Genomic DNA, 23,249 nt, shown 5'->3' on the forward strand with positions numbered 1-23,249 from the left:
ATACTCAAAATACACACCAAAGGTGTGTATTAAAATGCTATAAAAATAGTATAGCATGGTCGTTAGTTTTAAAGACAAAAATATTTGAATTAAGTGGTTCCTTCACCAATCCTGTAGTTAATCCTCATCTCCAAATGCTAATCTCCAAAATGCCCTCCCCCATCCCTATATTTTAAAGCAAGAAATTTGACTTTTTCAATGAACTTAATCTTGAATTTACTTACTTATTATTTGATTTTCTTACATTGGGAATATTTGTAAAGTTTGTTTATATATAATCAGGCAAGAAAGGATGCTGACTTTTTGAAATGCCTGAATTTAAGGAGATTCAGTTCTGCCGCTAACAGCAGCCCTAGATACTCAGAAGATATGATAGAACCTAATGTCCAATAGCCAGCTAAAATTGGTAAAAATTGTAATTGGATTAAAATTTAAGTAATGCTACAAATGTATTTCAAAAAACAGCTCTCAAGTTAGCAGGTAACTTTAAGTAGTTAAGAAGAATCAAACTTCAATTAAAATGATCATTAGAAGGAATGACTATCATTGAGTTTTTAAATTCAGCTAAAATCTATGTGGAGTGATTTGTGAAACTTGTTTAATTTTAAATGCAATAAGCTCATCATGCACTTTCTAGAACAGTTCTAATGCTTGCAGCCGGACTCCTAGACAAGTCTCTGCTTGTCTGAATCCAACGTGTTCTTCAAGGTCCCAGTTCAAATGCAAGTCCTGCCTTCCCAGCCAGTGCCCCATACAGGAAATCTGACCTATTGGATGGCTTTTCTTTCTTAGGATTATAAACCTTCAAAGGAAGGACCACTATCTAATTTTACCTTTTTTTTTTTTTCACCCAACATTCTGCATTTCCTTATATATCCTAGGCTCTTTCATCAATATTTATTGAATGAATAAGAAATTAAGAAATGTCATTACTTGTTAACGTGTAAAGATGATACATATTTTTATGTTCTTGGTTTTGATAATGAGTCCAGCCTCTCTTTTTCAAACCAGGTATAATAACCCTGAGAAACTTTTGGAAACAAGATGTGGACGGTGTGGCGAGTGGGCCAATTGTTTTACACTGTGCTGCCGAGCTTTAGGGTTTGAAGCTCGCTATGTTTGGGATTACACAGGTATGTGGTCTGAGCGGAGAGGAGCTTAGAAAGGGTTTTGCACAAAGTTGCCATTGTCTTCTGCCTGTTACATTTTAGCCTTGCCATATGGAGCTTCTGTTTGCATTCTGCAGTACAACCACAATATCAGCCTCACAGGGTATTTTTGTAGGAATCACAAGATTTCCCACCCACCCTTTAGCTAGGTACTTTGCATATAAACATTGTTCTATTAACAGTTTGCCATGGCATTGGTGGTAATATCATTACTATGTGAATAAGAACATGTATAATAATGAGTTATAGAAGTTATTAAAGTAGAAATTAATATAAATGATTTAGTAAATTTAATATTGCTCTATACAAATAATGTAGTAAAGGCCAGGTGAAGTTTCTGTTGTCCTTATTTAGAGCTGACTTCTGTTACCTATTTAGGAGCTCTGACGGCTTAGTGGTTATGCACTGGGCTGCTACCTGCAAGATCAGCAGTTCAAAACTGCCAGCTTCTCCATGGGAGAAAAATGAGAAAGGTCTAGTCTCAGAAGCTCACAGGGGCAGTTCTGCCCTATCCTATCGGGTCACTGACCGTCCGAAATGACTGTATGGCAGTGTGTTTGGGTTGGTTTTTTTAGCCTGTGTTATCTGTATGTTTTAAAACGTTCTTTTCCTCTTCTTTGAGTTTTACTTGTGTTTATTATTTTGTTTTGTTTTGTTTTAAGACACAGAATTAGCACTTTATAGTTAATGTTCTTTTAGTTAAAAAAAATTTTTTTAAACATTAAATAGCCAGAGCTCTTCTGTTGGACCTTCTGCTGATTCTGAGTCTTTTTGTTCTCTGTTTGTTTTTTATTTAATCATTTTATTGGGGACTCTTACAGCTCTTATAACAATCCATCCATCCATTGTGTCAAGCACATCTGTACATATGTTGCCATCATCCTTTTCAAAACATTTTCTTTCTACTTGAGTCCCTAGAATCAACTCAATCCGCCCCCCCAACCTCCCACCCTCATGAACCAATGATAAATTGTAAATTCTTATTATTTTCATATCTGATTCTGTCCACTATCTCCCTTCACCCATGTTTCCGTTGTTCATCACCCTGGGTGTGTGGGGGGGTTATACATCAATCATTCCAATCAGGTTCCCCTTTCTCCACCCTCCTTCCCCTACCCTCATGGTATCGCTACTCCCATTACTGTTCCTGAGGGGTTTATCTGTCCTGGATTCCATGTCTAGAGCTCTGATCTGTACCAGTGTACATGCTCTGGTCTAGCTGGATTTGTAAGCTAGAACTGGGGGCATGATAGTGTGGGGTGGGGAGGGAAGCATTAAAGAAATAGAGAAAAGTTGTATGTTTCATCGGTGCTGTTTTTGCACCCTGGCTGGCTTGTCCCTTCTCTGTGAACCTTCTGTGAGGGAATGTCTGATTTTCTACAGATGCGCTTTGGGTCTTCATTCTGCCCTCTCACCATCGTTGCATCAATATGAGTGTTTGCTTTGGGGCTTCTGATGCCTGTACCTGATCCTATGGACTCCTCGTGATCACACAGGCTGGTGTGCTTCTTCCATGTGGACTTTGTTGCTTCCCAGCTAGATGGCCTCTTGTTTACCTTCAAGCCTTTAAGACCCCAGATGCTATATCTTTTTAAATACTTTCAGAAGTGCCATCAACCTCCTCCACATTGGCAAACTAAGATGTTGTTTGATGTGTGCCTTTGAAGTTATAATGCATTTTATTTTAAATTAAGCCTTAAATTGATTGCATTAAAAAATACTTGGAAAAATGAGACTGGTATATTATTTTCAAGAATTTCAAAGAAGTAATCATTTTAGTATACAAGTGTTCTAGACTCTTGTCTACCACAAAATGTTTAGTCTTATTAACTAAAATGTAGCATTTTAGAAATGATGTTATTATGTGCCTCTGACCTTAGCAGTCTATGTAGCATCACTGTAAATCATTCTGGTTTTGTAAACTTAGCCTTCTGGTTTGTTCCGTTGCTTTTGTGTGTCTCCCGTGAATAGACCATGTCTGGACAGAAGTCTACTCTCCTTCCCAGCAGCGGTGGCTGCACTGCGATGCGTGTGAGGATGTCTGTGACAAGCCCCTCCTTTATGAAATCGGGTGGGGCAAGAAGATCTCCTATGTGATAGCATTCTCCAAAGATGAGGTAGGCCATAGAGGAAAACAATGTTCCCAGTGATAAAATATATCGTTTATTTTTTAAAGACGTCTTTGTGAAAATATACTCGACATATACCGTATATACTCGTGTATAAGCCAAGTTTTTCAGCCCACTTTTCAATGCAGTTTTTGTGGTAAGATTAGGTGCCTCGGCTGATGCTCAGCTTATACTCGAATATATATGGTAACAACTCCTTTGTATTTAAAGTATACAATTCAGTGAGTTTTGACATTTGTGTATACCTATGAAATTAGCCCTACAATCAAGATAGTGAGCATATATCCATTATCTTCTGAAATTTCTGCGTGTTTCTGTCTCATCCCTCTTCATTGCCCTTCCCCACGTAACCACTGAAATTCTTTCTATCACTGTAGGTTAATTGGGGTGGGTCTCTATAAAGTTTTATGTAAATTGGGTCATAGAATATATAATCTTTGATGGAGGCAGGTTTGGGTGTCTTTCACTGAGCATAATTATTTTGAGATTTAGCCATGTGCTTGCATGCATCAATAGTATATTCCCTTTCCTGTTGTTTTTTGAGTAATATTCCACTGTGTGGGTATACCACAGTTGATTAATCCATTTACCTGTTGAAAGCCGGCATTTAAGTAATGTAGCTGCTATGAACATTCATGGGCAAGTCTTTATATGGGCACACACCTTTTTCCTCTTGGGTGAATTCCTAGGACCAGAGTGACTAGGTCACATGGTTGGTGTCTATTTAACTTTTTAAGAACTGTGAAACTTTTCCAGAAACTATTGTATACTTTTACTTTTTTTACCAGCAATGTGTAACATTTCCTACTTTCTCTATAGCCTCACTAACACTTAGTAAGTTCATATTTTTAAAATTTTAGCCATTCTAGTAGATATGCTGTGATATGTTACTGTGGTTTTCATTTGCATTTCTTAATAAGAAATATTGAATATCTTTTTATGTACTTGTAATATGTACTCTTTGCCATTTGTGTGTGTGATATATATATACTTTTTATTATATGTATTTGTTTATTTTTAAAATCATTTTATTGGGCGCTCGTACAACCCTTATCACAATCCATACATACATACATTGTGTCAAGCACATTTGTACATTTGTTGCCATCATCATTTTCAAAATATTTTCTTTCTACTTGAGCTCTTGGTATCAGTTTCTCATTTTTCCCCCTCCCCACCCTCCCTTCCTCATGAACCCTTGATAATTTATAAATTATTGTTATTTTGTCATGCCTTACACTGACTGATGCCTCCCTTCACCCACCTTCCTGTTGTCCATCCCCCTGGGAGGAGGTTATATGTAGATCATTGTGATTGGTTCCCCCATTCTCCCCCCACCTTCCCCTTACCCTCTTGGTATGGCTACTCTCAATATTGGTCCTGAGGGGGTTCATCTGTCCTGGATTCCTTGTGTTTACAGCTCTTCTTGGTACCTGTGGACATGCTCTGGTCTAGCCAGATTTGTAAGGTAGAGTTGGGGTCAAGGTAGTGGGGGTGAGGCAGCATTAAAGAACTAGAGGAAAGTTGTATGTTTCGGCAGTGCTATACCACACCCTGTCTGGCTCGTCTCCTCCCCTCGAACCTTCTCTAAGGGGATGTCCAATGAGGCAGTTTTCTTACTGTTTTTGTTGTTTACTTCCTTATTCTTGAATTTTGAGAGTGCTTTACCTATTCTGGATAAAAGTCCTTTATCAGGCACATGCTGTGAAAAGATTGTCTCCCTCTCTGTGGCTGTCTTTTCATTCTCTTGACAATAGCTTTTAAAGAGAAGGTTTAAATTCTGATAAAGCCCAATGTACCCATTTTTTTCTTATACAAATTGTGCTTATTTGTGTCACATCTAATACATCTTTGCAGAGTTTAAAGTCAGAAATGTTTTCCCATGTGTTTTCTTCTAAAAGTTTTATAATTTTAGTTTTATATTTAAACCTGTGATCCATTTGCATTTTAAATTTTTATGGTGCAAGATGTGGATTATAGTTCATTTTTTTTTCATATGAACACCCAATTTATTCTAGCAGCATCTGTTTTAAAAATTGTCCATTTTCCAAAGAATTGTCTTTGTACTTTTGTTTTATAATATACATTTAATGCAATAAAAATGATGGAAGTCCTTTTTTAATTTTATGAAATCAATTTTATAGATAAAATGAAAAAGTTTATGTTCTGAATTTTTTTATCTTTTTGTTCATTTTTTTCTTGGATGTATCCCTGTAAGAAAATGAATAAAGATAATCTCTTTCATTTCTTCTGCAGGTTTGAGAACTTTGGGTAGGGGCCAATATTTTAAAATTTGCATTTAAGAGTTGTATTTATTCTAGGAAATCTTAATTATGTAGAAAAAAATTGGTAGTAGTAATCTTGTTAAATACATCCTGCGATTTGTCTTGAGGTGGTTGATGTCACTTGGCGATACTCTTGTAAACATGAAGAGGTAATCTCTAGAAGAACTGAGGTTAAAGAAGAATTACTTCGAGAAACAATTAATAGGCTGAATAAGCAGGTATGTAATTAGTATTTGTCATTTAAAGAGGATATTTGAAGTTTTCAATATAATTAAGAACAACCAAATGTTTAACTCACTGAAATTCTTAAAAGTAATGTTATTCTTTTATAATAAAAATACTTGAATATACTTCCAAATGTCTTTCTGGGAGCCTGGGTAGCAGGTAGCAGAGTGTTTATGCTTCGGGCTGCTGACTACAAAGGCCGGTAATTCAAAACCACCGGGGCTCCTCAGAAGAACTGGGCTTCCTACTCTAAAGAGTTACACTCTGCAAACCTGTGGGCGCAGTTTCTCCTGCCCTACAAGGTCACTGTGAGTCAGCATCCTCTTGGTGGCAGTGAAAGTGAGTGTGTGAGTGAGTGAAATGTCTTTTTAATCTTTGCAAATCTGAGGACTCATTTTAAGTAACATCCTGCATTTTATTTATATTACTTTGGGGTAATTGGCCTGTCTTTTCTCAAAAGTTTAATGAAAGAAATTTCAGTATATGTAATACATGTCTAAAAATGCTATTTTATTTATCAAAGTAGTTTCTTGATTATAGTAACACACTATAATCTAGTATGCTTATCCATTTGTGGTATTTCTGAAACTCAGCCCAGGAAATGGTCAAGATTGGCTATTTCTGAGAATAGGAACTAGGTGAACTTATTGTCAAAGGTGAAAGGGTAATGTTTTTTTGTCTTATATTAAATTTATATACTTAAATTGTTTTTATTACATCCACGAGTTTACCCCATAATTGAGGAAAAAGTAACGAGTTTTGCTTCTGACAGACAATTTGAAAGGGCAGATCATCTTACGGTGACTGAGTTTATTCTAGGTGAGGTTTCAATATGTTTTGGATTTGCCTGTCTTTTTAAGTGTAGCCTTGCAGAGATTCGAAGCAGAGAAGCCTGGAATCTTGACCAGGCCCCTTTGCCTTTGCAAGCTCTAAACTCCAGCTTCTATCCTCCGACGCGCACTCTACCATCCACTTGCCATCAAGCCCGTTCTGACTCACTGTACCCCGATAGAAGAGTCCATTCACCCCTGTGCTTTCCAGGACCGGAACTCTTCACGGTCGTAGAGAGCCTCCCCTTTGTCCAGTGAAGCAGCTGGGGGAATTGAACTACTGCATCTTAAAGTGTTAACCACAGTACCACTAGGGCTTCTCTCCTTGCCACTTACAAATTGGCAAATACGTGAAAGAGAAAGGAGACACACACAGTAGGTATGTCTCACCTTCGCAATCTCTTCTCTTGGGATGTTGGCTTCATGAGTTCTGGCTACCTGAACAGTTTTCTGTTGAGTTCAAGCAGCTTTTGTAGATATATGTCTGGGTTTGTGTTTCCTCAGCCTTTGTAGATTCTCTCAACAGGGCAGTGGTGCAAAACAGCTAGTCCATTAAAGCCAGAAACAGACGTTGCTATTGCCATTTCAAGTCTAGGAGAGTAGAGGCCATGTTGTCACTGGCATTGTTGTTGTCAGGTGCGACTCGTCACAATCCTGTGAACAACAGCATTGCACACTGCTCGGTCCCGCACCATCTTCATGGATTGTTATGTTCAAGCCCATGGTGGTAGCCACTGTGTCAGCCTACCTTGTCATGAGACTCCCTTTTTCTTGCTGCCCCTCTACTTTAGCAAGCATGGTGTCCCTTTCCAGGGAGTCGTCCCTCCTGATAATATGTCCACAGTATGTGAGGTGAAGTCCTACCATCTGTACTTCCAAGGAGTATTCTGGCTGTACTTCTTCCAAGAGAGATTCGTTTGGTCTTTTGGAAGTTCATGGTACCTTCAGTATTCTCTGCCAGCACTGTAATTCAAAGTCAAAAGATTCAAAGGTAATTTGATTCTTCAGTCTTTCTTATTCCACATGCTTATGAGGCAATCCAAAATGCCCTGGCTTGGATCAAGTACACCTTAGTCCTCAAAATAATATCTTTGCTTTTCAACACTTGAAAGTGGTCTTGTGCAGCAGATTTACCCCATGTAATACATCGTTTGTTATCTTGACTACTGCTTCCATGAGCATTGATTGTGGATCCAAGCAAGACAAAATCCTTGATGACTTCAAACTTTTCTCTGTTTATTGTGATGTTACCTACTCATCTAGATGTGATGATGTTCATTTTTCTTTACATTCAAGTTATAATCCATCCTGAAAGCTACAATCCTTAGTCTTCATCAGCAAATGTTTCAAGTCTTCTTCACTTTATCAAACAAGGTTGTGTCATCTGAATATCACAGGTGGTTAATAAGGCTTCCTCTAATCCTGGTGCCATGTTCTTATAATGTAGCTTCTCTATTTGCTCAACATACAGATTGAATAAGTCTGGTGAGAGGCTACAGCTCTGACGTGCACCCTTCTTGTGTTTAAGCCAGGCAATATTCCTTGTTCTATTTGCACAACAACCTCTTGCTCCACGTGCAGGTTCCCATTAGCACAGTTTAGTGTTCTGGAATTCCCAATCTGCTCAAGGATATGAAGAAGGAAAAGGTCATTAAAAAGACAGCAAAGATCAAAATGGATGTCAAAAGAGTTTAAAACTTGCTCTTAATCACAAAAACTAAAGCAGATGGGAGACATGGTGGTGTGAAAGAACTGAACAGAGATTTTCAGAGGGTAGCTGGGGAAGACAAAGTAGTAAAGAAATACGCAAAGGCCTAGAGTTAGAAAACCAAAAAAGAAGAACATGCTCAATATAGCTTATTTTTTCACTCAATATATCTTAAACTTAAAAAAAAAATTAAAGTCTTGATTTGCAATATTGAAGGATTCGATAAACAAATATTGAATGATATAGGAAGCATCAAAAGAAAATGGAAATATAAACAGCTCAATCGAGTGGGAGATCGAACTGTGTGGACCAACAACTCATGACTTACAACTCCCAGTGTAACTGTGCTTGCATAGACTCTTCATATCTACAGTGTCCAGGGTGATGTGTCAGTGGAAAAACTGATGATGTTGCAAGTGCAATCACCTTATAGCCCAGGGAGATGATTGATAGTGGTTTGCTTTTCTGTTCCAGTGGGGTTTTTGTTTCCCTGCTGTTAGTTTGCTTGTTTGAATTTGTTTGTTTGTCTCATGTTTTCTGCTAGTTTGGTGGTTGCTGTTTGGGGTAGTTGGTCTTATGGGGTTTTGAATATGTCATAATACAACCACCAAAGTAAACCTAAGGCAAGTCTATCAGGAACAAGCAGATGGATTCTAGGCCCCCACTTAACTGTAGCCCCAGTCCAGGAACAGTTAGTTCTAATCTCCTGGCCCTGCTCAATACTCACTTTCATGAAATGATCACTGAAGATAAGCGTGCGACAGCAAAATGTGGTGAAGAAAGCTGATGGTGCCCAGCTACCAATCGGAAATAATGTCTGGGGTCTTAAAGGTTTGTATTCAAACAAGCAACTATCTAAGCAAGGAGTCAACTAAGCCCATGTGGAAGAAGCAGACCAGCCCGTGTGATCCAAAGACATCAGTAACAAAATTCAAATATGACAAAGGGAAAATTATCAGAGTTTAAATTGGGAACACCCAATTTGTAGAAGGTATGGAGGACAGTGGGAGCCCAAAACCCATCTGCAGAGTACCTGGCCTTATTAAACCGTTGACAGATCCCCACAAGCCACAGACAAGGGTCTCAAAAAGTTCTACTGTCAGATAGAGATCATTGTAATCATGAGTATACTGGATTGAACTTGATATTTAGTCAGTGGACTACCTCTTGACCCAACCTGAAATTCTTCTAGGTACAAGTCTTTTTTGCTTGTTCGTGACAAAAATTTCTTCCCTGGCCTTGTAAATAGTCATGGTGGTCTTTTCTTTCTTGCTCACTATTTGTATTTTTAATCTCTGTATTATTATTTTTTATCCTTACCACTTAATTTTTTCTGTTTTTTATTGTTTCTGTTGGGTTTGCCAGTTTGTGAAGCACAGAGGAGTAAAGATGAAGAGATAAGAGCTGATGCGAGGGTTTGTGGGGAGGTAGAGGTGGAAGGTGGGAGATAGGGAGGCTGAGCAAACAGCGTATGTGGGAGGGGGAGGGAGCACTCACTAGAACTGATGGTGATTCCACAACTCATTTTAAAAGTGACTTCACCATGGGGGTGGGGGGACATGTTCTAAAGTTGATGGTGGTAGTGATTTTCAACTCTTCTTGGCTTGATCGAGCTGCTGAATTGTGTGATGTGTGCCTTGAGTGCCGGTGAAGCTGTGGGAGAGAAAAGGAAATGGAAAGAACTGAGAGCTAGTCAGCGTTTAGCTGTTTCGAGAGACACCATGTGAGCAAGCTGCACTGAAGGCCTTAGTCAAAAGTAAGACTCTAGGGACTGACAGGACAAGAGCTGAAATGTTTCAGCAAACGAATGAAGCAAACTCGCTCAGAAAGGCCACGGAGACATGGGAACGAGTGTTTAGTAATAAATTGTGTGAATTTATTTTAAGCCTTCCACCATGCCCTTTTTGTTTACCAAATAAAATATGTATGAAAATAAAATTGGTTACTTCTTTCAACATCCTCTTAAAATGCAAACCTTTTAAGTATATTCTTGCTTAGAGATAGGTTGCAACTTTCTCCCACTGTTAACTTATTTTTTTTTAAATGAATCACAGAGACAGCAGTCCTTGTCAGAAAGCCGAAGAAAAGAACTTCTCCAAAGGATAATCGTGGAGCTGGTTGAGTTTATATCTCCCAAAACCCCGAAGCCTGGAGAACTAGGCGGGAGAACCTCCGGGTCTGTGGCTTGGCGGGTAGCCCGCGGTGAACTGGGTCTAGAGGTAATTACTTCTTATATCCTGCTCTTCTCTGTCTTTTCCTGTGTGATGACAGAAAAGTACACTGGCCTTCATGCCCTAACTCTGTAGTGCAACTATTAAAAAATATGAAACTTTCAAGAACTAATAATTGACTGATATAGTGTAATTGCATACATGAGGTAGCAAAGCATTTTAAGACTTTTTCTATTTTTCACCTTATGTAAATATTTAGAGCCATGTAAGTTTAACTGAAGTATTATAAAATATGTATAATTCATAAATTACAGCTTCATGAATTTTCACAAATTGAGCACCTGTGTAACCACCACCCGAAATAAGAACGACAACCTGAGAAAGTCCAGTAGACCCTCACTCGGTTTTCTCTCTTGGAGTCACTGGTTTCTGTCCCGAAGAGTAACCATCGACCTGGCTTCTAGATTAGAATTGAATCACCTGCCATTTTGATTTGTATAATTGGAACCAAACATACTCTGTATGTGTATGGTTTCTTCTGTTCAGTGTAAAGTTTGTGGGGTTCATACATTTTGTTTAGGATATGTTTATTCTCATGCTGTATAGTATTCTTTGGCTTGGGTCTATACTATAATAGGTAACACTTAAATCACTAATATAGTTGATTTATATTGGTGGACATCTGGGTTGCTGCTAGTATTTCACTCCTACAAATTGTGCTGTTGCAAATATCCATATACATGTTTTCAGCGATACATGTCTGCATTTCTTTTGAGTGAAATTGCTTTAGTAGATCCTGCCAAACAGTTTCCCATCAGTGGGTGCTAATGTGAACTCTTACCAAGAATCTCTGAGAGTCTTTCACATCTGTGACTTAGCAATTCTGGTGGGCTGTGTGCATCTGTGCGTGTGTGTATAATCATATATGAGGAGCTTCAAAAAGTATCTGGAAAAACAGAATTAAAAGATAATGGAACTTTTCCATTAACCTTTTGATAACCCCCTTGTGTTTTCATTTTCATTATACTGATGACTAATGAAGTTGAATACCTGTCCTTTAAACATTTGGATATCCTTCCTCTTTTAAGAATCTCCTGTTCAGGTCTTTTAAGATGGAATTTTCAGTTTACATAAAAGAGCTCACTGAGGAAAAAATAAAATGTAGATAAGTTAATGAGAGTATATGTTTTGTGATATATACTTGCATACATCTGAAATCATTGTTGGTGTGATTGCTATTATATTGTCAAACTCATTTTAAGTTATTATCATTTGATTAATCCCCCAATATTAAATAATGAACAATCTAATTTCTATGGTTAAGTCCTGTAGTTATGGGTTAACTGAAAAGCATTGTGCTCGGCTCTGCAGTGGATATTAATACAGTACAGCACACTATCCCTTTCCTTTAGTGAGCTTAAAGTTGACTCACTGGAAAGCATTTAATATTAGATATCTAGGGAAATATATAAGGAAAACGCTTAAAAGGAAAATAACCCATTACAGTTTTAATACCAAAGAACTCCAAACTAATTTTCATTTATATCTACATTTTCTAAATTTGCCATTGTTGCACTTCTTTGCTTATGTTCAAAAGAGACGAATTATCCCCAGTACATTTTGTGTGTGCTTTAAAATTTTTCCATCATCTATAAAAGGCATTAGAAAGTGTCGGCTCAGCCATAGAATTAGAAACTCTAAATTCAACAAATAATTCAAATCGCTGCTGATGCAGTGCGGAGTTAACAAGTGTAAATCTAAATGAAGCCAGTTAAAAAGAGCTAATTTAATTCACAGCTGCTTTGAGTTTAAGGAATGGATATTATTTAGGTCTTCAATTCTTTTTCTTTGGATGGGTTTGCTTCCTCTGACATATAAGTTAATTAAACTTTAAAAATACAAATTGGGTCATATATGCAGATTCTTGCTCATTGAATGTTCAGAATTTCTCAGTTACTGGGGGAACATAGGAAGGCCATGAATTAAAAGAGCAACCCTGTTACCCTTTAGAAAAGAATACTGTTGGAAAATACCCATCATAAAAATTGTGGACCTGCACCTTGCAGCCAGTTCTAAAAAGAAAGCATTATTGATAGCACCATCCCAGAAAGAAAAAAATTAATCTTAGATTGAAAACATTTTGTAAAATATGACTGTACTTCAGTTGGCTTTGTTCGATTGCATACACCCTGTTTTCAGTAGCATACTCTTTTGGGCTTTGCCCTTTGGTAATTAGTTCATCTTTTGTAAAGTAGATAGTGCTATTTTTGACTTTTATTTCCATTTGGTTTCTGTCAGCACTCAGAAATATCTTTGCAGAAGGAAGAAAAGAAAAGAATTGTGAAGTGTTCTCATATGCATGTTACAATGCTTAATATGCTGATTCATAATTGTTAAAATCATTTCTAAAAATAAGCGTTGTTTTATACTGTATTTGTTAGGCATCAAAAGTCACTTTCTACTAAGAAATGACCGTATTATCCATACATTTATTTAATGGCACTAGCTAGAATTTTTGATAGTAGTATACGTAAGCATTTCTCCGTAAGGATTTTTTATATGTACTGTTTATTGATTTTGTGCATTTTTAATTTTTATATTGTTTTATATAAACTACCCCCATCCCCAAGAAAAGTATTGCCAACAATCCTGATTACTTTCAGCAAGATGTTGACGTTGTTTAGAGCAGTTGGCCCTAATGGTGGATGATTTTGCTTCCTAGAAGCTATTTGCCATTGCGTTTCAGTTGTCACAACTGGAGAGGTGGTGGAGGTGGCTATGTTGGCATCTTCTGGAAGAATGTAGGGAGAAGTCCCTCCCAACATAGAATAACCTATCCTGAAATGATGATGCAGAGCAATCTGGGTCTAGAGCAAGCATCTGACAGCAGCCTGCTCTGCCTGTGCCCCCAAACGGAGGGATGTTAATTATGTGAATGGCACGCAAAGACACAGGCTACGTACAGCACCTTTTTCAAACCTTAGAGTCATTCAGATATTTCAGAGAGGAGGTTAATACTTGTCTGGAATTTTAGGATAAAGCATGAGCTTTTCTAGCAATTTGACACAGGTATAAAATTATTTCCCTTGTATTCTAGCTTAGCATAAAATCAGGAAAGACTACTATGATTGGCTTTAGGTTGAGACTTGAAGCATAAGAAAGAATCATACAAACAAGGGGGTGTCAAAAGTTCATGTAAAAATTATTTTTATCTTTTAATTCCTTGTTTCCATGAATTTTTGGACCCCGTATATGAAGAGTGGAAAGAGCAGGGTACCAGACCAAACACCCTGTATCAAGGCAGGAAAGAGCTGGACCAATTTGAGGAATTAGACTGTGGGAGGAGCTTAGAGCCCAGAGGGAAGAGCAAGAGGAGCCGGCTTGGGGGCATGGGCAGAGGACCAGTCATGCAGGGCCTTGTTAACCTTGGTAAAGAGTTTAGAGTTTAAGTACAGTGGGAAGTTTGTAGTGTATGTTATATGGGAGAGTAGTTAGCTTTACATTTTAAAAATCATTTTCATTACCATGTGGAGTATAAATAGAAGAGGTAAGAAAAAGTTGAAAGACTGGGAGTCAAGTTGAGGATACTGTTTTAATAGTCTCAGTAAGAGAGATGGTGATGGAGATGGAAATGAGACACGTGGATGAAAGTTAAACACAAAATCACACAAAAAAATTAAATCAGAGCTAGAGTTTATGTTTCCTGTTTTGTCTCTAGTAATGGCCACTGCCATTCAGCATTTTTCAGAATTTTTCAATGGCACTAATTTTTCTTTTTGGTGTGAATCTGTGCCTTCCTTAGCCATACTCTATTTAAAGAGGAGTCCGTTTCCATCCAAGAATTGAGGGGGATATAATCCAGTGACCCATCCATGTGGCTATTTTCTTACATGAATATGTAAAGCGTCTTGCCATTTAATTCCTTCAATATGTTATATACCAGTTTTTTATGTTTCTTTGTTCTATATCCATTACGTTGAGAGCCTGGTTCTGTTTTCTTTTAAAGACACAAGAAACCTTGTTCATTCCTTCTGAAGATGAGAAGATTTCCAGGCAGCTTCACCTTTGTTATAATGTTGCGAAAGATCACTATGTCCGAGTTTCAAATAACAACGAGACCATTTCTGGATGGGAGAATGGTGTGTGGAGAATGGAATCCATCTTCAGAAAAGTGGAAACGGACTGGCACATGGTAACTTTGCATGAAGATATGTTTAAAGCCTTTGTCATTGTTTAAGTAGCTAGAGACTGGCATGGTTTTTCAGTGGAACCTAAGGCAAAAACTGATAGATCAAAATTAGTTTTTGCAGTCTTTTACCTATAAAAGAAAATCGTTCTCCCAACATGTAACCAAAGGTCCACTAGAAATTACTGCATTTCTATGAAGGAACTATCAAAAAAATTGGGAGAAAATAATCAAGTGTATGACCAATCCAATTCTTATATGGATATATAAAGTGTAGTTATATTGTTGTTTACTTCTTTCAGAGACATGTACCAATTACCTACTTAATGTATGCTAGGAGGGCATATAATGAGAGAGAAAGACAAGGCATCCCACCCCCTTTAAAGAGTTAGTTTCAGAAACACACAGGGCAATTGCACCCCACAGGGTCACTATGTATTGGAATTAATTAGGTGGCAATGAATTTGGGTTTTTTGAAGGCATATCATAGTCCCAAGAGGCCAACCTTGTAGCTAGATTTCATTTCATAAGGATGTGATTCGTTGAGCAGCATTATCTATTACCTCTTCTCTGTATCTTAAAAGTAAATAAATTGGGGCTAGGGCCAAGGTGATTGGGTGCCATCAAGTTAATACCAAGTTTTGGCGAGCACATGTATGTCAGGATGGGACTATGTCTCTAGGGTTTTCACTTGGCTGGGTTTTTTGTTTGTTTGTTTTGTTTTTACTATATTGCCAGGCTTTTCTTCTGAAATGCCTCTGAGTAGGCTCAAGCTTCCAGCCTTATAGTTAGCAACCGAGTGAGTTACCAGCAGGATCACCCATAATTGACAAATTTCAATGGAACGTCCAGAATAAGACTGACTAGGAAGAAAGGCCTGGTGAGCGACTGCTAAAAATTAGCCAATGGAAACCCCTTGAATCCCAACAGTATTGTCTTGGATAGTACTGGCAGATGAACCGCCTAAGTTGGAACGTACTCCAAGGACACCGTGACTTCCACAAGGGACTTGGGCACGCAGGTGGTCGTGAAGAGTGCATGGCCTGACAAAGAGTCCCTTGGGCAGGGGGTTGCTGTGAATGCAGCTAACAACTGAATTTTAAATTGCACGTCGCTGTCTGTCACTTGGTGGTAAAGGACTGTCACATGTAAAGGACTGTACTTTTAACTGTCCTACCCCTTAAACATACCCCCAGATAAACTCACAGCTGTTCAGATGCCCTTAATAGATGTGACCACATGACTGATGGGTGTTCTTGTTGCTGTTGGTTCCAACTCAGAGCGACCCTGCGTACAACAGGACGAAACACTGCCTGGTGCTTCACCTCCTCATAGTTGTTCTTATGTTTGCGTTCGATGGTTTAGTCATGGCTCAGTACATCTTGCTGAGGGTCTTGCGCTTTTTTTGCTGCCCCTCCACCAAACATGATGTGCTTGTGCAGCAGATTTACCCAATGCAAGACACCATTCAATCTCTTGACTGCTGCTTCCATGAGCGCTGATTGGGGATCCAAGCAAGACCAAAAAAAAAATCCTTGACTACTTCAGTCTTTTCTCCATTTACCATGATGTTAACTGTTGATCCAGTTGTGAGGATTTGGGTCTTCTTTACATTGACTTGTAATCCATGCTGAAGGCGGCAATCCTATCTTCATCAGCAAGTGCTTCAAGTGCCCCTCACTTTCAGCAAGCAAGGTGTTACCTGCATATCACAGGTTGTTAATGAGCCTTTCTCCAATCCTGATGCTGCATTCTTCATAAAATCCAGCTTCTCTGATGATTCATTCAGCATACAGATTGAATAATTTTGGTGAGAGGATGCAACCTTTTCTGCTTTTAAGCAATGCATTATTCCCTTGTTCTGTTTGCACAATTGCCTCTTGATCCATGTACAGGTTCCACATCAGCACAATTAAATGTTCTGGGATTCCCATGCGTCTCAAGGCTATGCAAAGTTTGTTATGATCCATACAGCCCAATGAATGTTGGGCTTTCACTGCCATCCATAGCCTTCTGCAAACTGGGGGGTGAGAAGTTAAGCACTAATAACATCCCCTCCTCTGTTCTTGGATTTTATTATTTATAATCCTTGGTTCACACAGGCTGGTATGTGTCCTTTCATGTGGACTTAGCTGTCACCTCACTCAGATGGTTGCTTGTTTTAAGACAAGTGTTTAAGATACTGGCTGCTATTCTTGCTGATAGCCAGGCAGGATCTGATTTCTGCACCACACTTGGTTACAGTCTCCACCACTTGTTAGTTTGTTGTACTGTGGTGGATTTTCATAGGGAGTATTAAATTTTAAGGCTCTTTTGAGAGTGACTTGCCAAGATGTTTGTGTGGGAAATGGAAACAGTTCCTGTGTAAAATAGCCTGGATAGGTGTTTTATAAAGAGTTACAGATTAACAGCTGCTGCTGCTTAAAAGTCTGTACTGTATCACTCTCACTCATTCACTGACATTGAGCTGAGTTCAACTCACAGTGACCCTGTAGGACAATGTAGAACTGCCCCAAGGGCTTCCAAGACCATAACTCTACAGGAGTAGAAAGCTTCTGGTCCTCTCGATGTGCTCCCCTTGTGGTTAGCAGCCCCGTGTATAACCATTAAGCCACCGGGGCTCCTTATCACTATGCTGGGCAGTAATTGGAGTACAAGAGAAATGCAAAGATAAGGTCCTTGCTTTCCCAGCCCCTGGTTATAAGTTCCAAAGTTATGTTGATGCTTAAACATGCAAATATCTTATTTAAATCATAGATCCCCTGCCAAATGGGTTAGGGCACAGTACAACTGCTACCAGGCATTTCCAAGACTACATTTTTATGGATGCAGACAGCCTCGTACAGAGCAGCTGGTGGGTTTGAACAGGCAGTTTTGCTGCGAGCAGCCCACAGTGCCACTCGGCATCATATTTAAGTTACATTTATTTAATAGCAAAGTAGGAGTCTTTTTTATTCAACTAATAATATATAGGATTATAACAATCGCAGGTGTCTGTATCTATGATGGATTTTCTATAGTTAAAGGGAGGATAAATTTCTGGAAAACTCTGCTTCACTGAAAATTTTCTCAGCTAAAATTAAGAATAAAAACCAAATTTACTACCATCAAGTCAATCCTGATTCACAGTGACCATATGGGACAGAGTAGAAGTGTCCCGTAGGATGTCCCAGGCTGTACTCTCTATGGGAGTAGACGGCCACATCTTTCTCCTGGGGAGGCTGCTGGCTGTTGTTTGGACTGCCAGCCTTTTGATTAGCAGCCGAGCACTTTGTCCACTGCTCTACCACTATCTCCAAGATAGAATCAATCAATCTCTCTCTCTCTCTGCCAATGAGTCTAATCCAACCACATATATATATATACATGTGTATATACATATATACCAACCCTATAGGACTGAGTAGAACTCCCCCTGTGAGTTTCCGAGACTGTTAGCTCTTTACCAGAATAGAATAGCCTCAACTTTCTCTTGGGAAGTGACTGGTAGGTTCAAACTACTGACCTTGCAGTTGCCGAACTAAAGGGAAATCCTGTCTTTCTCCCTAACGAGCATGGTTAAAGAGAAAGTAATGTGTTGGTAATGAGCAAAGAATAGGGTCTACTTTATGGCATAGCTCCTTCTTTATCTTGGCCACTCAGTTGTTTGTTGGCAAACATTCAAGTGCCTGTTGTGCTAGGCATTGATCTCAGCTAAGGACCAAGCTGTTGAAGAAGTCACAATTCCTGCGTTCGTTCGCAGTCATGCAGGAAACCGGAGCATAAACAGCCGTCGTAACCACGATGCAGAGTGCTGTTTTAAGGATGTCAACACATTGCTATGGAAACACTGAGGAGGGAGTAATTAGCTATGGCTGTGGGAGTTGGGCAGGGCGCCGCAGAGCAGGCGACATTTGAGCCGGACGCGGAAGGATGAGTAGGTGTTCGTCAGGCGAGGGAACAGCAGGAACAATGGCACAGAGTGCACGCATGTTCGGAGATCTCTGATTAGAACGATATAGCCAGAGGGGCTATTGTAAGAAACATAAATCATGTAAATGAGATACGAGTCCACTAAGTAATACACAGGCTTATGCTCAATAAAAGTTCATGCTTGAATGGTTTTATGAAATTAAATTAATCCTTTTGTCAGCTTTAATATTTAGTATCATGTCACTCAAACGTGTGATTTTTCACTGAAATCAGTATTTCGGGTTCTGCCCTAGCATACCCCCAATTAGAGATCTTCTAGCCCCATTGGGTTGATGAAGACTAGTGCTCGGCTGATCCTTTCTGAAGTCGCCCTCAGTGTGGTGTCCTGGCACATCTCCCTCCGGCAGCCTGCTCCCAGAGGTTTAGACCAGATCCTTCTCGGCTCACAGCTAGATGGACTGAATTTTGTTGTTAGTCATCATCAAGTTAATCCCAACTCACGGCAAGTCAACGTGTGTGTAGAGTTGAACTGCTCAGGGTCTTCTGAAGGTTGTGACCTTGCAGAAGCAGATCCTTAGGCCTTTTGTCTGAGCCACCTCTGGGTGGGCTCCAACCACCAACCTTTAGGTTGATAGCCATGCACGCAGCCATTTGCACCACCCAAGGACTCTTGGAAATCCTGTGACTGCCTTTTCCTACTTAGCAGCTACACTGTTTCATCAAGGCTGAGTGCTTAGGTTTGGGTGGTTTCGTTTGAAGATCGTAACCCTCCAGACCACATCATTGAGAGGCATGTGATAACAAGCACACTGAGAAAAGGACTGCAAATGGCTCCTAACTGGTCTCCCTGCTGCTCTCTGGCTCTTTCAGAGATAGTGTAGCCACATTTTTTTGAAACAGTATAGCCACAAAAAGTCTTGAAACTTTTTTTTGAAAGTGTAGCTAGAAAAGGTTTTGAAACTTTTTTTTGGAAACAGGGTAGCCAAGGGGCAAAAAGGAAAAAAGCCCCTTAGCTCTGGGTTACAATGGTAAGAAGTAACTCCAGCCCCCTGGAGCCAAGCCTGGTCCTTTCCCGCACCTACTCCTCTTGCACCGTGCTCCCTCCTCACTGCTCTACTTGGCAGTGCCCCTTCCCCCTGCCTGCTGGATGCGCTGGTGGCCCCATCCTCATCCTCACCACTGGGAAAAAGCCTCACACCCTACACTCCCACTAAACATTTTTTTCATTGTAAACATTGCACTGTGGCCCTCTCCTTCATGACATATGTATACAACTAATCATTGTGACACTAAATTATTCTCTCCCACTAGAGAGTCAGCATTGATTACTGAATTTTTGAAGAAAAAAATAAAGACTGAATGAATGTTTATTAGTATAAATTTCACAGCTCTTTGTCACTTCATTTTTGAGTAGTTTTATCACTTCTTTGTCACCAGAAACATTTGGGGGCATGGCATTATGTCAGTCATTCTTCCACTTAGACCTTCAGCAAATGTGCATTGTCATTCAGAGGTGAACCTGGTGTAGGAGAAAGATGTGTGGCCTGACTAGTTCATGGAGTGAGCACTGTGTAGTACAATGTGATACTGGGTAAGAAAGGATAGACGAAGAAGCCACTCACCCTCCCTGAGTCAGAAGTGATATCTGGTGGGGTTTGGGAAGAGGTGGGAGAAGGGCATTTGTCAGTGTGGGGACAGACAGAAGAGAGAGAGTGTTCTGGAGCATGAGAAATAGTCTGCACAAAAGCACAGAGGTGGGAACCATCTGGTGGATTCTGGGGAAACAAGTAGTCAGGAATAGAGGGAAGATAACCAGAAAGAAGTGTAGAGAGGTAGACAGGTGTCCAGCCCCAGAGACTCTTGACTGTCTTGCAGAGAGAGGTGTTTGTGTTTTGCCCTTTATGTAGCAGGAAACCATGGGACGGGGCTTAGGCAGGGGAGGGACGTGATCACGCTAGTATTCCAGATAGGTATTTCTGGAAGCTGCTAATGGAAAAAATCAGAAGTTAAGCATAAAGAGGTTTAAATACAGTGGGAACTGGCAATGGACTCTGGTTTAATTTCCATGATGAAATAGGCAAACATAAGATATATGAGCAAGGCCAGTTTACCTTACTAAATTGAAACTCTGACTTACAACTGCTTTGCTGGTTATCTGTTGGAGAGACTGACTGTGGGGGCCCTGCCGTAGGGGGAACCTAATTAGATTTCATCTTAGCATCCTAAGCAGAATAGTTTTAAGAGGCTACTAAAGAACAACTTCAAACAGGGCCGCGGAAGCCAAGTCACCAGGAGACTATAGCAGCGGGCAGACCAGCCTGGTATGTAGTACTCAGAACATCTTTAAGCAAAGATCTTCTGCAGATTGTGCAGTACATAAAGACGCTGACATATAAATTGTCCTCAATCCTAAAAGCAGTGTGGGTACCGCCATAAACCAAAGGGCAAGCAAGCTTTACTTGTATCCATTGTGAAATGCATCACTTAGACCTAAAGCCATAGGCACAACAATTTTGTTCCCACCCATGGTTTGGGATCCAGCTCGGCTATCTGTATTTGTATGTGCTTATAGCTGCTAACGAGAAGACAGGCCAGGGAGCGGGGGTGTGTATACAACTCAGTGGGTAGGAGAAAAGCAGCATGATTTTTAAATTTTGCTACCGCCCCTACATAGGCAGAGTAACAATACCATTTTGCAAAAATGAAGCATGTAAAACTGTACACAGTAAATTAAGCTTCTGAATTTAAAAAGCCAACAGGCAAAAACTTTTCCATTGGTTATTAGGAATTTAGGAGTTTTTAATTTTGTTTTGTTTCTGTTTAAATGAGCAGTCAACAAGTACAACCTCCTTCCCTGTGGACACAGCAATTGAATATGTGAAAACTTAGGATTTTTTTTCCTCCCAGTTATATTATAATTGCTGGTTTTGTTGGTATTCTATAGAGAGAGGACCACTCTTGGGATTTTAAGTAATAAGCCCATTTATTTTTGGTACATTTCAAATAACCAAACTAAGTAAACATACTTTTGATAACTCCCTATCACCACTAACTGATTCTTTGAGTCATTTGAAATGCTACAAGTAGAATTGATCATGTGAGAAAGATGTCGTGGATTTTTCACAGTATGTTTTATATCCGTTTCTTGAGTGCAACAAGCCTTTTGTTTGATTATAGAATGTTGGTAGGTTTGTTTAAGCATCTAAAGAGTCAATAATGAGTCCCATCAGGCCTTTTTAGGGTCTTAAAAACTGACACTTTCGGATGGGAAATTTTATTTTAAGACAATTCTCTCAGTCCTATTCAACAGCAATTGTAAACCTTCTGTTAACAGTTTAAAGAACAGTTCTGACTAAACCCACACGTACTTAAGGTAATTCTTAGAGTAAGTTACCAGTCTGACTTTTGCCTGACTTTAGCGTTTCATATTTTAAACTCATACTTTGTAGGGACATTTGCAACTAATGATATCTGCAAGTATCTGTGACATGGAAGTGTGTATTGAGACATGAGTTTGAATGTCTCCATTTCTTTGTTAAGATTACTCTCTCCGTAGTCTTAGTTCCTCCCCGCTAGCTTTCTTCCTCTTACCTCTTTTGAGTCATCTTTCCCAAATAGCCCCTTTTCTAGCCACTCCTGTGAAGACGCGAGTATATTTTGGATGATCCCTTAGTTTAGATGAAACTAACCCCTCCCTGGGAACTGGTGTTCTTCTGAGGCCCCAGGGCCCCCAAACAGATTACTTAGAAGGCAAGCAGGTAATGGGAACACGTGAACATTGGGGCTTTTGTATTGGGGTGCCCTGAACTTGAGTGGAGCAATTGACAGTCATGTATACCTAAGTTTGTCAGAACAGTAATGGTCACCTAGACATGCCTCCTGTAAGGCGTTCAAGTTTGTTTCCTTAAAGAGTGACTGTTATTAAATAATCTTTAAGCCCTTGATTCTAAAGATTTACTAGTAGACTGCAAAAATTGTTGGAATGCTCACAGCAATTGATTCTTTCCCTGATGTGAGGCAAGGATAGAGTAGTACATGCAGTAGAGCATTTCCACGACAGATGTATTTTTTGTGGTACTCCAGCTCTTTGCTCTTGAGCTAAATAATATTTCTAACAGAATAGATGTTTATCTATGTCGATGCATATATTGATAAATATGAATCTAAAACCTTTTCCTCCAGAAAGATTTTGATTAGGTCATATTATGTCGGGCAAGTACCCCTGAAATCAAAAATAGTTAAGGCCAAGAGTATGGACTTAATGCAAGAGCCAGATACATAGCTGTAATTTCCAAATCAGGTAGATGATGTGAATGAGCTGTGGTTGTTTTTTTTAAAAAAACATTAATTGGTCGAGAGGATTAGAATTGGGAGATGCTACGTAATTGCCAAAAGATGAGGGAGTGTGAAGTCATGACTATAGTCAGTAAGCTGAGTACAGATGAGAAGGGTGTGGTCAAGGCTTATTTCCGAGAAATACATCGGCCGTTGTGGTTGATTGTGGGAATTTGCACATCAGGGATAATGGGTACAGGGTCAGACCTTCACAAGTCGGGTTTCTTTGGGGAAGACCAGAGCTGTAGGCATCCGTTTTCCTGTCAGCGTCTCAAAGAGTGTGGGTAGAACAGGGGGGG

The 23,249-nt window shown here is 39.4% G+C and overlaps 1 protein-coding gene across 1 annotated transcript in view; it reads left to right on the forward strand.

Annotated features, from left to right (window-relative positions):
• NGLY1 (N-glycanase 1) overlaps positions 1 to 23,249 on the forward strand; it is a 63,826-nt gene that overhangs the window by 38,882 nt on the left and 1,695 nt on the right. Inside the window, exons 6-10 of the mRNA XM_045297685.1 lie at positions 1,012 to 1,133; positions 3,141 to 3,286; positions 5,691 to 5,801; positions 10,401 to 10,565; positions 14,524 to 14,709. Of these exons, the coding sequence (XP_045153620.1) occupies positions 1,012 to 1,133; positions 3,141 to 3,286; positions 5,691 to 5,801; positions 10,401 to 10,565; positions 14,524 to 14,709 (730 nt within the window). The remainder of the gene's footprint in view (positions 1 to 1,011; positions 1,134 to 3,140; positions 3,287 to 5,690; positions 5,802 to 10,400; positions 10,566 to 14,523; positions 14,710 to 23,249) is intronic.

The sequence above is a fragment of the Echinops telfairi genome, unplaced genomic scaffold (genome assembly GCF_000313985.2).
Source record: "Echinops telfairi isolate 266 unplaced genomic scaffold, ASM31398v2 ScPeMD7_7420;HRSCAF=8458, whole genome shotgun sequence".
Lineage (NCBI taxonomy): Eukaryota > Metazoa > Chordata > Mammalia > Afrosoricida > Tenrecidae > Echinops > Echinops telfairi.